General features: G+C 49.3%; 1 protein-coding gene across 3 annotated transcripts in view; it reads right to left on the reverse strand.

Annotated features, from left to right (window-relative positions):
- Positions 1-15,303, reverse strand: part of LOC119958607 (fibronectin-like) — a 136,352-nt gene that overhangs the window by 61,980 nt on the left and 59,069 nt on the right. For all 3 annotated transcript variants that reach the window (XM_038787098.1, XM_038787090.1, XM_038787106.1), the window contains exons 19-22: positions 9,729-10,001; positions 7,292-7,558; positions 4,759-4,853; positions 1,214-1,382 (exon numbers count right to left, since the gene is read on the reverse strand). In XM_038787098.1, the coding sequence (XP_038643026.1) occupies positions 1,214-1,382; positions 4,759-4,853; positions 7,292-7,558; positions 9,729-10,001 (804 nt within the window). The remainder of the gene's footprint in view (positions 1-1,213; positions 1,383-4,758; positions 4,854-7,291; positions 7,559-9,728; positions 10,002-15,303) is intronic.

Here is a 15,303-nt window from a genome sequence, read left to right on the forward strand (position 1 = left end):
CCTTCAGAAGGTGGTGGTGAGTTGCCTCCTTAAACCTGCTGCTGGCCGTGTGGTGTACGTATATCCACAGGAAGGGAGTCCCAGAATTATGCCCCACAGCGATAGTGAGGAACGATGATATATTTCCAAATCAGGACAATGTGGGGCTTGGAGGGGAAGCTGCAGATGGTGGTGTTCCATCCCCATCATTGTTGGCATAAAAGACTCCCAGACTAAATTAGAGTGTGCCTGCTTTGCGAATGTTATATCTAATCTGATGACTCAACAACAGACTTGACGTAAACAGGGCGGTATAAGAATGGGCAGAAGCCGAGTGACCCGCATGTGTGTTATCTAATTCTAAAATTCCCTGTGAGTGGTTCTGGTAGTGTTGTCAAGAGTCCTTGACCAGGGGAGGCTCTCATCTATTTAATCTCATCAATTTGAGAACATTTGTCAGAGGATACAGCAGGACATAGATAGGTTGGAGACTTGGGCATCTGACTCTCATCTATTTAATCTCCCATTCAAAGATTGATTAAACCATTGGGTTTCAAAATAGCTCCTGATGTTACGTACATTCAAACGTAAATGCAATTGTGCTAAATCCCCTCAGGGACCCTCTGCATAATTACCACAAACCCGTGAGGTGAGAAATCTCGGACCAGGCATCTATTATACACCAGCCTATTCATCTCATGATTTCTGTCTGCATTGAGGTGAATACACAATGAAAATCAGGAGAGATACTGACAATGGATAAAAATAAATTACTGTGGATGCTGGAATCAAAAGAGAAAACGCTGGAAAATCTCAACAGGTCTGGCAGCATCTGTAAAGAGAGAAAAGAGCTAACGTTTCGAGTAGAGATGACCTGTGGGGTCATCTGGACTCGAAATGTTAGCTAACCACTGTGCCACCATGCTGCCCATAGTAAAATCGCTCAAGGCTCATTAACAGGAGCATTATCAGATAAAATTCAACACTAAGGCACTTAAGGAGATATTAAGATAGATGACCAAAATCTCTTTTTCACAGAGGGGCATTTTGAGGAGCATTTAAAAAAAGAAAGAGGCAAAGAGGTTTGATGTGGGGCGATCCAAAGTGTAGGGCCTGGACAGCGCAAGGTAGATTGGCCATCTTTGTGCTAAGGAACTTCAGGAATGCACAAGAGAGCAGGATTTGGAGCAGCAGAAACATCTCAGATTTTGCAAGAGGTGCAGGAGAGACTAACCAGTGATGATACTCTTCGTGACAATAGACTCTCGTGGCTTGTCGTTCTCCAGCAGTGTAATGGAAATGGTGTACTCTGTGCCGGGAGTCAGGCTGGAGATCGTGATGTTTCCAGAGTCACTGGTTACTTCTCGAGGCTTTTCTCCGCCTTGGCTGGATCGGACTCCGACCTAGCGAGAACGGCGGAAGACAATCATTGAATCACACAGTACTGGAGGTGGTCATTCAACCCATCCTATCTGTACCCACTCTTTAAAGAGCGATCCAATTAACCCCACTCCCCTGCTCTACCCCCACAGGCCTGCACACTCTTCCTTTCTGAATATTTATCATTCCATTTTGAAAGTTCCTGTTGAATCTGCTCACACCATATTTATTTTTTTAATGAATTTAGATTACCAAATTATTTTTTCCAATTAAGGGGCAATTTAGCGTGGCCAATCCACCTACTCTGCACATTTTTGGGTTGTGGGGGCGAAACCCACGCAGACACTGGGAGAATGTGCAAACTCCACACGGACAGTGACCCAGAGCCGGGATCGAACCTGGGACCTCAGCGCCGTGAGGCGGTTGTGCTAACCACTAGGCCACCGTGCTGCCCTCACACCATATTTTAAGGCTGTGCATTCCAGATGATATAAAATATCCTCTGGTTATTGACCCTCCAGCTGGTGGATTCAAAATGCCCTAATATATTTTATCAAAACCCCATATCAAATCTACCAAATTCAAAAACGCAGTTCACAAGAAACAAATCCAAAACCTTGCATTTCTTGGCTGAAATTTTCCGGTCATTTCCATTCACTTTTCCCAGCGGCAGCACAGTCATGCCCATGGGGTTCCTGACGGTGTTGGTTGGTTTAAAAGGAAAATTCCACTGACAAGCAGCAGGGGAGATATAATCCTGCCGCTAGCGAACTGCGTGCCTGCGGAGAATCCTGCCCCCCTGTGTTTTACATTGGCCAGGATTTTCTGGCCCTTCCCGCTGATGAGATTTTTTGATCCCGCCGAAGATCCCCATGGTGGGTTACCTGGTCCAGTGTACCTGGTGAGCAACACAAAGGGCCATTGACTTCAGCGGGAAGATCCCGCTGAGCGGCCAATGGCTAACTGCATCCGCCTATGGAAATCCCAACCGAGTTTATATGGTGCCTCCTACAATCTTGAGACCACCCAAAGCACTTTACGGTCAACAAAGTAATTTTGTCCAAATAGCCCATGACTGGAAAGGGATCCACAAATGGAACCTCACCAGTCTGACGGAGGAAGTAAAAAAGGACCTGCAAAGATGGAACACACTCCCACTCTCCCTCGCGGGGAGAGTCCAGACGATCAAAATGAACGTACTGCCCAGGTTCCTCTTCCTGTTTAGATCCATTCCGATCTACATCCCCAAGGCCTTCTTCAAAGTGCTGGACAAACTTATCATGGCGTTCGTATGGGGGGGGGTTTAAAAATGCTAGGACCCCAAAGAAGGCCCTACAAAAAACAAAATCCAGGTGGGGGCTAGCCCTCCCAAACCTACAATTCTACCACTGGGCGGCAACAGCCGAGCGAGTAAGGGGATGGATCCAGGAGCCAGAGGCCGAGTGGGTGTGCGCGGAGGAGGCCTCCTGCATGGGGACCTCCCTCCGGGCCCTCGCCACGGCAGCACTCCCATCCCCACCCAAAAAACACTCCAGCAGCCCAGTGGTGACAGCCACCCTCCAATCCTGGAACCAACAGCGGCAGCAATTTGGCCTGACCAAAATGTCGGACAAGGCTCCCATCTGCAACAACCATAGGTTCAAACCAGCACTGACTGACGCCACCTTCAAAAGGTGGAGGCAGGACGGGGGGACACTGACTGTCAGGGACCTATACACGGACGACAGGATCGCAACACTGGATGAACTGACAGAGAAATTTCGGCTAGCCAGGGGGAACGAGCTACGGTATCTGCAGCTCAAAAACTTCCTACGAATGGAGACAAGGACGTACCCACAACCGCCACGATAGACACTACTGGAAGACCTACTGGACGCAAGTATCCTAGATAAAGGGAACTGTAGCGACATATATGACCGACTGGTAGAAAGGGCCGACACCGTACTGGACGCAACAAGAAAGAAATGGGAGGATGACCTGGGGATTGAGATAGGGTGGGGACTCTGGAGCGAAGCACTGCATAGGGTCAACTCCACCGCCACGTGCGCAAGGCTCAGCCTGACGCAACTAAAAGTGGTACATAGAGCCCACTTAACAAGAAACTGTATGAGTAGGTTCTTCCCGGAGGTGGAGGACAGGTGTGAACGGTGCCAAAGAGGCCCGGCCAACCACGCCCACATGTTCTGGTCTTGCCCCAGACTTGTGGAGTACTGGACAGCCTTCTTCGAGGCTATGTCCAAAGTGGTGGGGGTGAGGGTGGAGCCATGCCCGATAGTGGCGGTCTTCGGGGTTTCAGACCAGCCAGATCTATTCCTGGGGAGGAGGGCGGATGCCCTTGCCTTTGCCTCCCTGATCGCCCGCCTTAGAATCCTGTTTGGCTGGCGGTCAGCAGCACCACCCAGAGCTGCAGACTGGCTGTCCGACCTCTCGGAATCTCTCCAAATGGAGAAAATCAAATTCATTCGCCATCCGAGGGTCAGACGACGGCTTCCACAGAACGTGGGAGCCATTCATGCAACTGGTCCGGGATCTGTTTGTGGCCAACGAACAAGAGGAAGAATAACCGGGTGGCCAAGAATCAGGGGAAAATGGACGGGAATCGGGGGAAGGTAGCCGGGGAGGGAGGGCTACGGGTTCGTTATGGGGGTTTGTTCTCTTGGTTTTATGCTTATTTCTTTTTCTTGTTAATTTATTGTTTTTGTATTGGAGGGTGGGGTTACTGTTTTTCTCTGTTGTGATAAAATTTGTTGTTGAAAACTTGAATAATAATTATTTAAAAAATAATTGCTTCATTGGGATGGTGTGGGAAGACTGGGTCGCGTGGGGTAATAATGAAAAATTATGCAAAACCTGAATAAAAATACTTTAAAAAAACAAAAAAAAACCAACAAAAAACAAAGTCATTTTGCACTTTTAACTGCGACGTGGAAAGCACAGCAGCAAGAATTGTGTTGCTGTCCCACAATCCGCAACATGATGATGACTAAATAATCTGGTTGGTGGGGCTATACAGTGAACTGGGAAACCAGAACAAATGCCCGGCTCTTTTTCAAAAGTACCAGGACACCGCTTCCAAGTGAAAGGGAAATCGGGGACTTGGTTTACCATCTCATCCAACAGCTTCCCGCAGCACTGGAGAGTCAGCCTCGATCATGCAGCTCTGTAGAGTGGGCCTTCAACCCACTACCTTCAGACTCAGGAGTCAAGAGTGCCAGCCAGCGAGCTGCATCCAAGGACCCGGCTCTTGCCCTAGGTTCAGCATGTTGCATTTAACCTTGTACCTCACTCTTAACCCCTCAACTACGAGAAACAGACTGCTTACATCTACCTGGTATCATCCTTTCCAGCTTTTTATACTCAACATGTGTTCTAAAATGAATAAAACCTTGATAGTCTTACCCTGAATGATGTCTTGGGCAGGGGGGTCCAGGTGAGTATGATAGCCGTCTCGGTCACCTCTGTCTTAAACTTCGGTATTGGGACCATAGTCTCAGCTGCACAATGCCAGAAAAAGCAAAAGTAAATAGATGTGACTGGCTTCAGTCTTAATGTTTTGCGGGAATGGGACAGGAGAGCAAGGAGGGGCAGATGGATCCATTCCCCCCAGTTCCAGAGTTCCACTTCCAAGCCTGACAAACTGGGCCCTGGCACAAAACGTTGAGAACGTTTGTCAGAAGATACAGCAGGAAATAGATAGGTTGGAGACTTGGGCAGAGAAATGGCAGATGGAGTTTAATCCAAACAAATGTGAGGTAATGCATTTTGGTAGGTCTAACATAGAGGGGAAATGTACTGTAAATGGTAAAACTCTTAGGAATATAGAAAGTCAGAGAGATCTGGGCACGCAGATCCACAGATCTTTGAAGGTGGCAACATAAGTGGATAAGGTAGTGAAGAAAGCACACGGAATGTTTGCCTTCATTGGATGGGGCATCGAGTATAAAAACTGGCAAGTCATGGTGCAGTTGTATAGAACCTTGGTACGGCCGCACTTGGAATATTGCGCACTACCAGAAGGATGTGGAGGCTTTGGAGAGGGTGCAGAGGAGGTTTACCAGGATGTTGCCTGGTCTGGAGGGTGTTAGCTATGTGGAGAGGTTGAATAGGCAGTTTTCATTAGGAAGACAGAGGCTGAGGGGTGACCTGATAGAGTTCTACACGAATGAGGGTTATGGATAGAGTGGATGGGCAGGCACTCTTTCCCAGGGTGGAGTAGTCAGTCACCAGGGGCATAGGTTTACGGTCCATGGGGCAAAGTTTAGAGGAGATGGGCAAAGCAGGTTTTTATGCAGAGGGTGGTGAATGCTTGGAATGCGTTGCAAGGGGAGGATGTGGAAGCAGATACATGAACAGCATTCAAAAGGCATCTTGACAAACACATGGCTAGGATGGGTATAGAGGGATACGGCACAAGGAAGTGCTGAGGGTTTTGGCAAAGGTTGGTATCATGACCGGTACATGCTTGGAGGGCCGAAGGACCTGTTCTTGTGCTGTATTGTTCTTTGTTTTTGGATTGTGGATGAAACCATACTGGCTCATTTGGGCTCAACTGGTGTGCCCAAAAACAAATATAATAAAAAGTTTGCACTAGGTTGCTAGGCAGAGTCTCTTTGCACACTTGTTCTAAATATCAAACACTTGTCGAGACAGAGTAGGAGGGATAACACGGGAGTTATTCCCATCCCCCATCACCTTGGGTTGGCCCACTTGACATTACGGTATGGCCAAAATTAATGACCAATAATTTCTTCATGGAAGGGACAATAAGTGAAGGAAGGGAGCAACATTACCAGCACTACAAAGGGACCTGAAAATAAATGGAGTGGAGTAATGTGGTGGGTTTAGAATATTTTTCAAAAATTCACATGGAGAAAATAATGGGACATGAGAAAGATAATCCTCTGCCATCTGGTTTACGATCCCGAGAATTAAAGCAACAGGTGAGGAAATTGCTGGTGAAGTGATTATATTTTCTGAGGCTTTCCAGATTTTCACGAACCGTAAAATTGTAAATGTTTCTGCAAATCTATTTAATAATAATAATAATAATAATGATCGCTTATTGTCACAAGTAGGCTTCAATGAAGTTACTGTGAAAAGCTCCTAGTCGCCACATTCCGACACCTGTTCGGGGAGGCCAGTTCGGGAATTGAACCCGTGCTGCTGGCATTGTTCTGCATTGCAAGCCAGCTGTTTAGCCCACTGTGCTAAACCAACCCCGTTTAAATTCTTTTTTTAATAGAAATTTAAATACCCAATTAATTTATCGTGGCCAATCCACCTACCCTGCACATCTTTGGGTTATGAGGGTGAGACCATCGCAGAAGCGGGGAGAATGTGCAAACTCCACACGGACAGTGATCCGGGGCCAGGATCGCACCCGGGTCCTCGGCGCGCAAACCTATCTGTTTGGTGCCAGTTGCAGGGAAAAAGCCTGGGGTCTAATATCAGAGACAAACAGCACTTGGACAAGGATGGGTGTGCTGGCCCACAAGGATTGATGTGTGTGCCTGTAGCACGATGTCCGGTCACCCACCCTGAGGCCTTGGTCTGGTTTGCATTGAGCCGCAGAGCGGTAGATGTCAATCACATGTCCTAATGTAACTGGCTGAAGCAAGGCTGGCCCACCCAGCCAGCAAATGAGGGAATTGGGGAGCATGGGGAGGGGGGGGGGGACATCGGGGGGTGTGGGGGGCTCTGTGGATACTAAATGAACGTGAGTTGTTGGTGGTGATCTCTGGCTTGCTGACACCGGAGGGTCAACCGAGTGGGATCCCAGTGGCTGTTGGTGAACCCTATAAAGAATCCAAGCAGCTGTGACCAAGGAAGAGCCAATGGAGGGTCTGTGGCTGTCGGGATGACAAAAGGACAAACAGGCTTCCGAATTAAAGCTGGAGAGAGGTCAGAACAGACAAGAGTGCAGAAGACTTACGCGTTGTTAGAACTTGGTGGACCATCGGGCTTGTTAATTCGTCTTGTTTAGCAGTGAGAGTGACAACATACACAGTCCCAGGTGTCAGTTGGTGCAGCTTATGGCGGGGAGCATCTGGCCCAAGGTTGATGCGATTGGGTTGCACTTCAAGCGTCGAGCCCCAGGTCAGGAGGTAGGAGGTAACTTTGCCTCGAGGCGGTGACCAGACCAATACTGCCGAGGTATCCGTGATGTCTTTGAACGCGAGGTTGGTTGGAGTATCCAACTCTGGGGGAGAAATAATCAACATCTCAGCGATTACCTCCAAAGGAAACAGTGCAATATCTTGAATGGGACAATACTTAACAAGGACTTCAGGTCTGGAAGGATGGGGACATAATTGCTCTTATAAAACACCTTTCTCAAACCGAGGGCATACCAAAGCACTTTACCACTGTGAAGTGCTTTTGAAGTGTCGCCACTGTTGTGAGAAATACAGCAAGCTGCCACAAACAGCAAACATGATCACGGCCAGATAACCTTAGGTTCAAGGCAAACTCCAAGACTTGCATGCAAAAATCTGGGAGAGGTTGCGTCAGTGTCGGAGGTGGCATCTTTTGGATGAGATGCTGAGCTGAAACGGTGGCTGCTCTCTAAAGGTCCAATTGAAAGATCCCATGGCACTATTCCAAGAATGAGCAGACGGCGGGGGGGGGGGGGGGGGGGGGGGGGGGGGGGGGGGGGGGGGGGGGGGGGGGTAGGGGGTAGGGGGGTTAGAATGGGATTAGCTCCGATATCCTGGCCAGTATTTATTCACCAATCAACATTCCAAAGTCAGATCATTGTCACAATGCTTTTGTGATGTCTGTCTTATAGAACATAGAACAGTACAGCACAGAACAGGCCCTTCGGCCCTCGATGTTGTGCCGAGCAATGATCACCCTACTTAAACCCACGTATCCACCCTATACCCGTAACCCAACAATCCCCCCATTAACCTTACACTACGGGCAATTTAGCATGGCCAATCCACCTAACCCGCACATCTTTGGACTGTGGGAGGAAACCGGAGCACCCGGAGGAAACCCACGTCCAGTGCTGTGGATCAGAAGCTTGGCGGCTCCTCCACCAATATCTTGGCCAAGTTATTCCTCAACCCACAACACTAGAATTAGACAAACTTGTCATTTTTCAATCAGTGTTTGTGGGAGTTTGCTGTGCACAAATGGACACAGTGCTTTCCTACAACAGTAACGAGGCATCAAAACAAAATCTTCCTCCTTGGCTGTTAAAGAAACGGAGACATCCTGAGGTTGTATGAAACGCTATCTGAATATGTTCTTTCGACAGTTTCCCAGGCTTTTGTGTTCAGCCCCGGTGGTCACCCTCTGCAGGAAGGTCTATGGCCACTCAGATTGTGATGATGTGACCGCTTCCATCAGAACAGTTTCAGAAAACGCCAGTTTGCCAATTCCAGTGAACCAAGGAGTGTGATCAGCTGGCCTCAGGAGAGGACAAATGTCTGCGCCTGCGGTGGGAGAGGGGTCAATGCAGCTCACCACTTGTCCAGTGACCCCCCCCCGGCCGGCTGGCTCCAGGCTCCTGTGTGCTCATTGTCTCACATGGACATCCGCCCTCTCCCTACACTTTTCTGCCTCACGGAACTTGCTTTCTTCCTTTTAACCAAAGTATTGTTTTATTTTGCCCAGATTCCAACTATCCCATAATGTGCTTGGTGTCACACTGTGTTTTACAATGTTCCTCCAAAGCCTCTTCGGATGGTTTAAATGTTAAAATTTTGATTTAAATGCAAGTTGTCACTCAATCTGGGCCACAAGAAATTAAGGTCAACATAGGTGAAAGAGGTGTCAACTCATGGGTTTTCACCTTATAATCAAATAACAGCTCTTTTAATAACTGGAATCCATAGCCAGCCACACAAAGGGAACTGGATAAATACGCAAAAGAAACGTTTCACAAGGATTATGGGAAAATAGCCAGCCATTGTGACTAATTGGATAGCTGTGCCATAGGGCCAGCACATCCAAAGGGGGCCTCTTTCTGCACCACAAGAGTTTCAAAAGTGATCAAAATGTGCTCATATTTCATCCATTTCTCCTTTTCTCATTAGCATGCAGCTCCACAGTGAGGGTGACTGCCACTGCCTGTTCAGACAGGGAGATGCCATGTCAAAATGACAAGGTGCTGTTCAATCATGGGTGCGTCACATCTGAGTTCAATCCTCTTGACCTCAAATAGTGATCAGAAGCAAGCTCCGTCTCCCCCCCCCCCCCCACCCCCCCCCCCCCCCCCCCCCCCCCCCCCCCCCCCCCCCCCCCCCCCCCCCCCCCACCCCCGAGCTGATACTGCAAAATCTCCCCCGCAATGTCCTCTGTTGAGGCCAATTGTCCCGTTGCTTGGGCTAACCCTGACCCATTCAGCCTAACTTGGTACTTACGGGTGGTATGTTGCCCAATCAGAGGGGCGCTCTCAATATCGTCGTTCATAGCGTACACATCGAAGCGGTAGGTGGTCCCAGGGTTCAGGTTGCTGATCTCGATGAAGTTGGAGCTGAAGCCAGGCACCTCGATGATTTGCTTGTTAGGAATGCTGAGCGGGAGGATGTTGATGCGATAGCCAGTGATCTCGGTAATAGACGGGATCCATGTGACGATAATCTTAGTGGGGGTGACATCGGTGAAGCCCATGTTCGTGGGAGACTCCACCACAACTTGAAGAGAGAATCATGGTGAGTGAGGTCGAAATGCAGTATAAGTCCTCCTTTCATCTCCACCCATCCTCTCCCACATTCCCTCACTCCGCCACCTCCTCAACATTCCATCCCTCTGCCACCTCCTCCCTTCCCCTCTCTCTCCACCACCTCTTCATTCACATTTCCTCCCTCTGCCACCTCCTCCTCCACATTTTCTCCCTCCTCCTCATCTCTTCCCATCCATTTTCTCCTTTTCCCCACTCCTCCCGTTTCCCATTTCTGTGAAAAATGTACACCATCTCTGCTGTGACGGACTGAAACAAGGCCGAACAATCTCACCCCCTGGCGATTACCTTCTTGTCAATTCTATTCTCACCAAATTAATGAAAGTGATAGATTCACAGGGGCCAGTAGTTTGGTGGTCATGTTACAGGACTAGTGACCCACAATGTTCAGCCTGGGTGAATGATCCAGCAATGTGAGTTCAAGTGCCAAGGCAGTAGCTGCACCTATTGGAAAGTTTGTACCAGCAATGGTAAGCACAGTACTCCCAAACTGCTGTTTAAACAAGAATATTTGTTCACTAATCACCTTTAGAGAAGGAAATCTTATGCAGTTTGGTCTATCTGTGACTCCAGACTGTGCTTGACTCTTAACTAGAAAACCACCCAGTACTGCCTTGCCACTGATGCCTTCATTGTATGAATGAAACAGAGCAAAAATCTACTTCAAAATAAGCTAAGTGCTTTCACTTCCTCTTTTCTAACCACAGAAAGCATATTGTTGAAGGGACCTTCAGCTGTCAATCAGAACAAGGTTGTTTATAAACATCCCGGTTAGGATCAATGTGGGGTACTTCAGATACATTCAAGGGTGAAGGGAAAGAGAAATAAACAAACTTCCAGCCTGCTGTATTTAAACCATTAATCTGTCAATCAAAGGCTAGTTAAAGGCACTGCACCGTTAAATTGAATGAATGCTAAGCATTTCAAAAGATCTCAGGGAATTAAGGCTTTCCAAGTGTTGTGGACTTTCTGGGAAGACTTTTCAAAAGCAGTTTTAAAATCATAGGGCTGAAGGAGCAGATGTGAGGAAAGGGAAAGTATTCCTGGATTGTCTTCGGATCTGCTCATCAGCTGTCAGCTGAGTGAGAAGGCCACTTCAAAGTTTAAAGGTCAGACAAAGATGATGATTCCGAACAGAGGGCTGCCGGAGATCGCCATGCCAAGAATGATCGCCAGGTTGCCAAGTACTGGAAGAAGCAGTCCAGACATGAGACCCCCATCCCAGGAAGGGGACCCGGGGTCAATCCCTTACCCACTGCCTGAGCCCACCTAACACCCAGGGCCCTTGGGGACCAACCCTCTGTAGCATAGCAGCAGCAGAGGGGAGCATGAGCAATGGATTTACCTCCATGACTCCTCTCAGGGCCCACCATGCAAGGCTAGGGTGTCACTTCCAGGGTGCCAGTGCCCTGTTGGCAATGCAAAGAGGCGGGGACTGAAGTGGGGGGGGGGGGGGGGGGGGGCATGGGCCACACTCATGTGTGTGTGGTGGTGGGAGAGGGGTGGTTGTTATTCCCCTGGGGTGGAGGATGTCTCTCCATGTGTAGAGATTGGTGGTGCGTCCTTTGTCAGCTTGGGGGTTGGCCTAATTCTGGCCTCAGGGATCGGGAGCCTGTACAAAATGGTGGCCCCAGATCAGTAAGTGCATGGAAATAGGCGGGATTGCCACTATGCGTGATTTTCAAATCTGTGAACTCCACCTCAGCGACGCTCCTAGTGCCAGAGGGACACAGTCCTGATTCTTCGTGGGTGGGAGCACTTTGTTTCTGATGGAGAATCCCACCCATTGATTTGGATCATACTGCTCTCTTTAACTGCTTGCTGCATACAGAAGCACTTTCCATAGAATCCCTTCAGTGTAGTTGGAGGCTCATGTGTGCAGCAACCCTCCGAAAGAGCACTCTGCATAGGCCCACTCCTCGCCCTATCCCCGTAACCCCACACATTGATAATGACCAATCCACCTAAGCTGCACATCTTTGGACTGTGGGAGGAAACCGGAGCACCCCGAAGAAACCCACGCAAAGGGAGTGCGTGCAAATTCCACACAGTATCCCAAGGGCGGAACTGAACCCTGGTCCCCGGTGCTGTGAGGCAGCAGAGCTAACCACTGTGCAACTGTGCTGCTCTACAGGGGGCGCTCACTCACCAACGGGAACTATGGCTAATCTTTCCTCTCCTCTACCCATCCCCAATGTTGATCCAACAAAACCCAGCAGAAATTCCTAACAGGCACCATCTTCAAATCCACTCCATTCCCCAAGGTCTCCAAGGCACTTTTAACTGCCAAACGTCACCCAGGAGAGCAGACAGGGTTGCATTTTCCAGCCCTTGTGTTGGTCACACCAGGAAAAAGTCCGTCCGTCAGATTGAACGAGGACTCTCCTGTCGCAGTTTACCAGACAACATAATTAATTCTACTTCAAAGAAAGCAATGATTCTGAGACCTGAACTCCCTTTATCTCTTAGCTTGCAACCTCTCCAATCTTTCTGCTGAAGCTGCGATCAGGGTTGATGTGTAAATGATGTTTAAAAGCAATTCTTTGGACATAGCTCACTGACAAATGCTCTCAGTGATTCTACGCGGCAGCTCTGGCTGAACTTCTCAGTGTGTTTCGTTTCTGTTTAAATCATCTGCCCAGCTTACAGAGAGGCAAGCGAGAGATTCAGTAAGGGAGTCTAACCGTGTGACAAACATTTCAAACCTGTTAAAATAGAAACTAGTTATCAAATGCTCTCCACAGTTAAATGGTAGCCTCGCGTCCCACCCCTGCTTGAGTCAAATACTTGTGGCTTCAAGTCGCACTCCCCCCAGAGACAAAGGCTGCGATTTTCAGCTCCCCCACTGGCCGTGTGTTTTCCTGCAGCGGAGGCTTCTCAACACTGGCCTCCGGCGGGATCTTCTACTCCCGCCAAAATCTATAGCTTGCCTGCCCGCCGCTGGGGAACCCGTGATGGCTGGGGGGTCGTCTTCCCATCAGCGGGGAAGGGCTGGTAAATCCCACCCGGAAGTCTAGGCTGACCAAAGAGCTGCCGCACTATCATCTCAGCGAAATGCAAGAATGAAGCCTTCCTGTTCTGAGTGGTTCCAGTGGCATGGTTCGCAGTTTACCCCACACCCCTCTCTTCGGTGCCTCCGCACGTCGGGGCTTCCGTTGCATAAATTGGTGGCTGCGCCGTCCCTACGCGACTGCACTTCTGAAATATGCCGCTGGCTGCAAAGAGCTTTGGGACATCCCGTGGTCGGGAGGGCCAGTGGAGGAGTGGTGGGGGTAGTTGGGGGGGGGGGGGGGGGGGGGGGGGGGGGGGGGGTTGCGAACTAAAACAGAAAAGGTTAAAACAAATGGATTCCTCGGGGAGCAGGGAAATATGTGCGCAGTACGGATGGCTGCCCGTCAGCCCACTCGAACATTGCACTTCGTCTACAGAACTAGACAGATTTTATCCTCAAGCAGGAATAATGCTTCCCCATGGAATCCTGGCTGCAGACAGATGATTGCATGGAGTAATCATTCATCAGACAGCGCAATCTTGGTATCATTAGGCTTTAACAGGCGAGGGAGATTGCTAGCAGAATGGTTTTTGCCCCTATATGGTCATGGAGGCATGGAAAAGGCCATGCTGAGACAGGAACGAAAACCCAGATTATTTTGTGCATGCCTCCCCCCCCACCCCCCCCCCCCCCCCCCCCCCCCCCCCCCGCCCCCCCCCCCCCCCCACACACACACACACACACTGTTCCCAAGGGAACTGGAAGTCAACACTTTGGGACGATCTTGATTACATTTCAGAGAAAGGGCACAGAGACCGTAAGGATTGAATCTTGGTGTTCAGCCTGAATGTTTCTTGGAACGGCGCTCACTGACCCCTGACCTCCCGACCCAGCTGTCCCAAGATGCACCAAGCTGTTTATTTCTTGCGCTCTGCACTTGGATTTTCGAAAGCAGCTTGTTTTCCATTGAAGGGAGAAAGAGAGAGAGAGGACCAAAAGTTCAACAAGTCTTTCTCCTCCTCAGGAAACGGCCCCAGTTGTCCTTTTAACTGTCAAAGTAACAGCTTTGCACAACACCCTTTCCTAGAATTAGCAGTGCAGCTCCAAGCTGTTAGACCAAATGTTGGCGGTTAAGCTCCACACCAGACTCTGCCCAACCCTCATCCTTTCACCCCATCAGCCACCATCGCTTCCTCTCTTTGCCTCCAAAGGGGGTTCTTTGGGCGGGAAAGGTTTGGATGTCATGAGGATGTGTAAGGCGCTTTATAAATGCAATGTTTTTTTCCTTTCTAGCAGGGGTTCTTTATCCCCCCACATTACAAACCAAACACATCCCTATATCTCACCCTACCCTGGCCGGCACTCCAGCATCTTGGATGTAACCAACGGAAGGCATTTAAATCGTACGTCTGCACCCTGACCTTTGGTAGGGAGATGGGGCAAAACTCTAGGCTGTCACTTGAAAACGGGCTGCCATGGCAATGAGTTTGATCATTCCTTGAGCACCTTTCGTGACTGTTGCACCTCCCAAAGTGGGCGACAACCAATCAAATACTTTGGAAGCAGCACTGCTGTGAAAGGAGAAATATAGTGGCCAATTTATGCACAATGAAATCCTGCTGGGCAGCACGGTGGCGCACTGGTTAGCACTGCTGCCTCACGGCGCCGAGGTCCCAGGTTCGATCCCAGCTCTGGGTCACTGTCCGTGTGGAGTTTGCACATTCTCCCCGTGTTTGCGTGGGTTTCGTCCACACAACCCAAAGATGTGCAGAATAGTGGATTGGCCACGCTAAATTGCCCCTTAATTGGAAAAAATTAATTGGGTATTCTGAATTTCAAAAGAAAATCCTACTAAGGGCACTGTGATCATGACCAGGACCTCTGTTTTCATTAGCTGACGGATAAATATTGGCGGGATATCGGGGAGAACTCATCCTCTCTTCAAAATCTCTTATTTCCACCTGAGATGGCTGACAAGGCCTTGGCTCAACATGTCATCTGAAAGGAGACAGCGTCTCCAAGAGTACTGCGTTGGCTCTGTCAATCTTGATTTGGTACTCAAATGCCTTGAGCAGGCTTTTGACCCCACAACCCTCTAACACAGAAACAAGGGTCTTGCCCCTGAGCCACATTCCCGCCAGAGGCAACTCAAATCCTTCTCATCACCCACCCAGCTATTACCATACATTCCATCTCCAGCTTCCGAAGATCTCTCCCCCCCACCCACCGCCCTGCGGTGGAGGCGAATAACCACTGTCCTCTT

The sequence above is a fragment of the Scyliorhinus canicula genome, chromosome 2 (genome assembly GCF_902713615.1).
Source record: "Scyliorhinus canicula chromosome 2, sScyCan1.1, whole genome shotgun sequence".
NCBI classification, from domain to species: domain Eukaryota; kingdom Metazoa; phylum Chordata; class Chondrichthyes; order Carcharhiniformes; family Scyliorhinidae; genus Scyliorhinus; species Scyliorhinus canicula.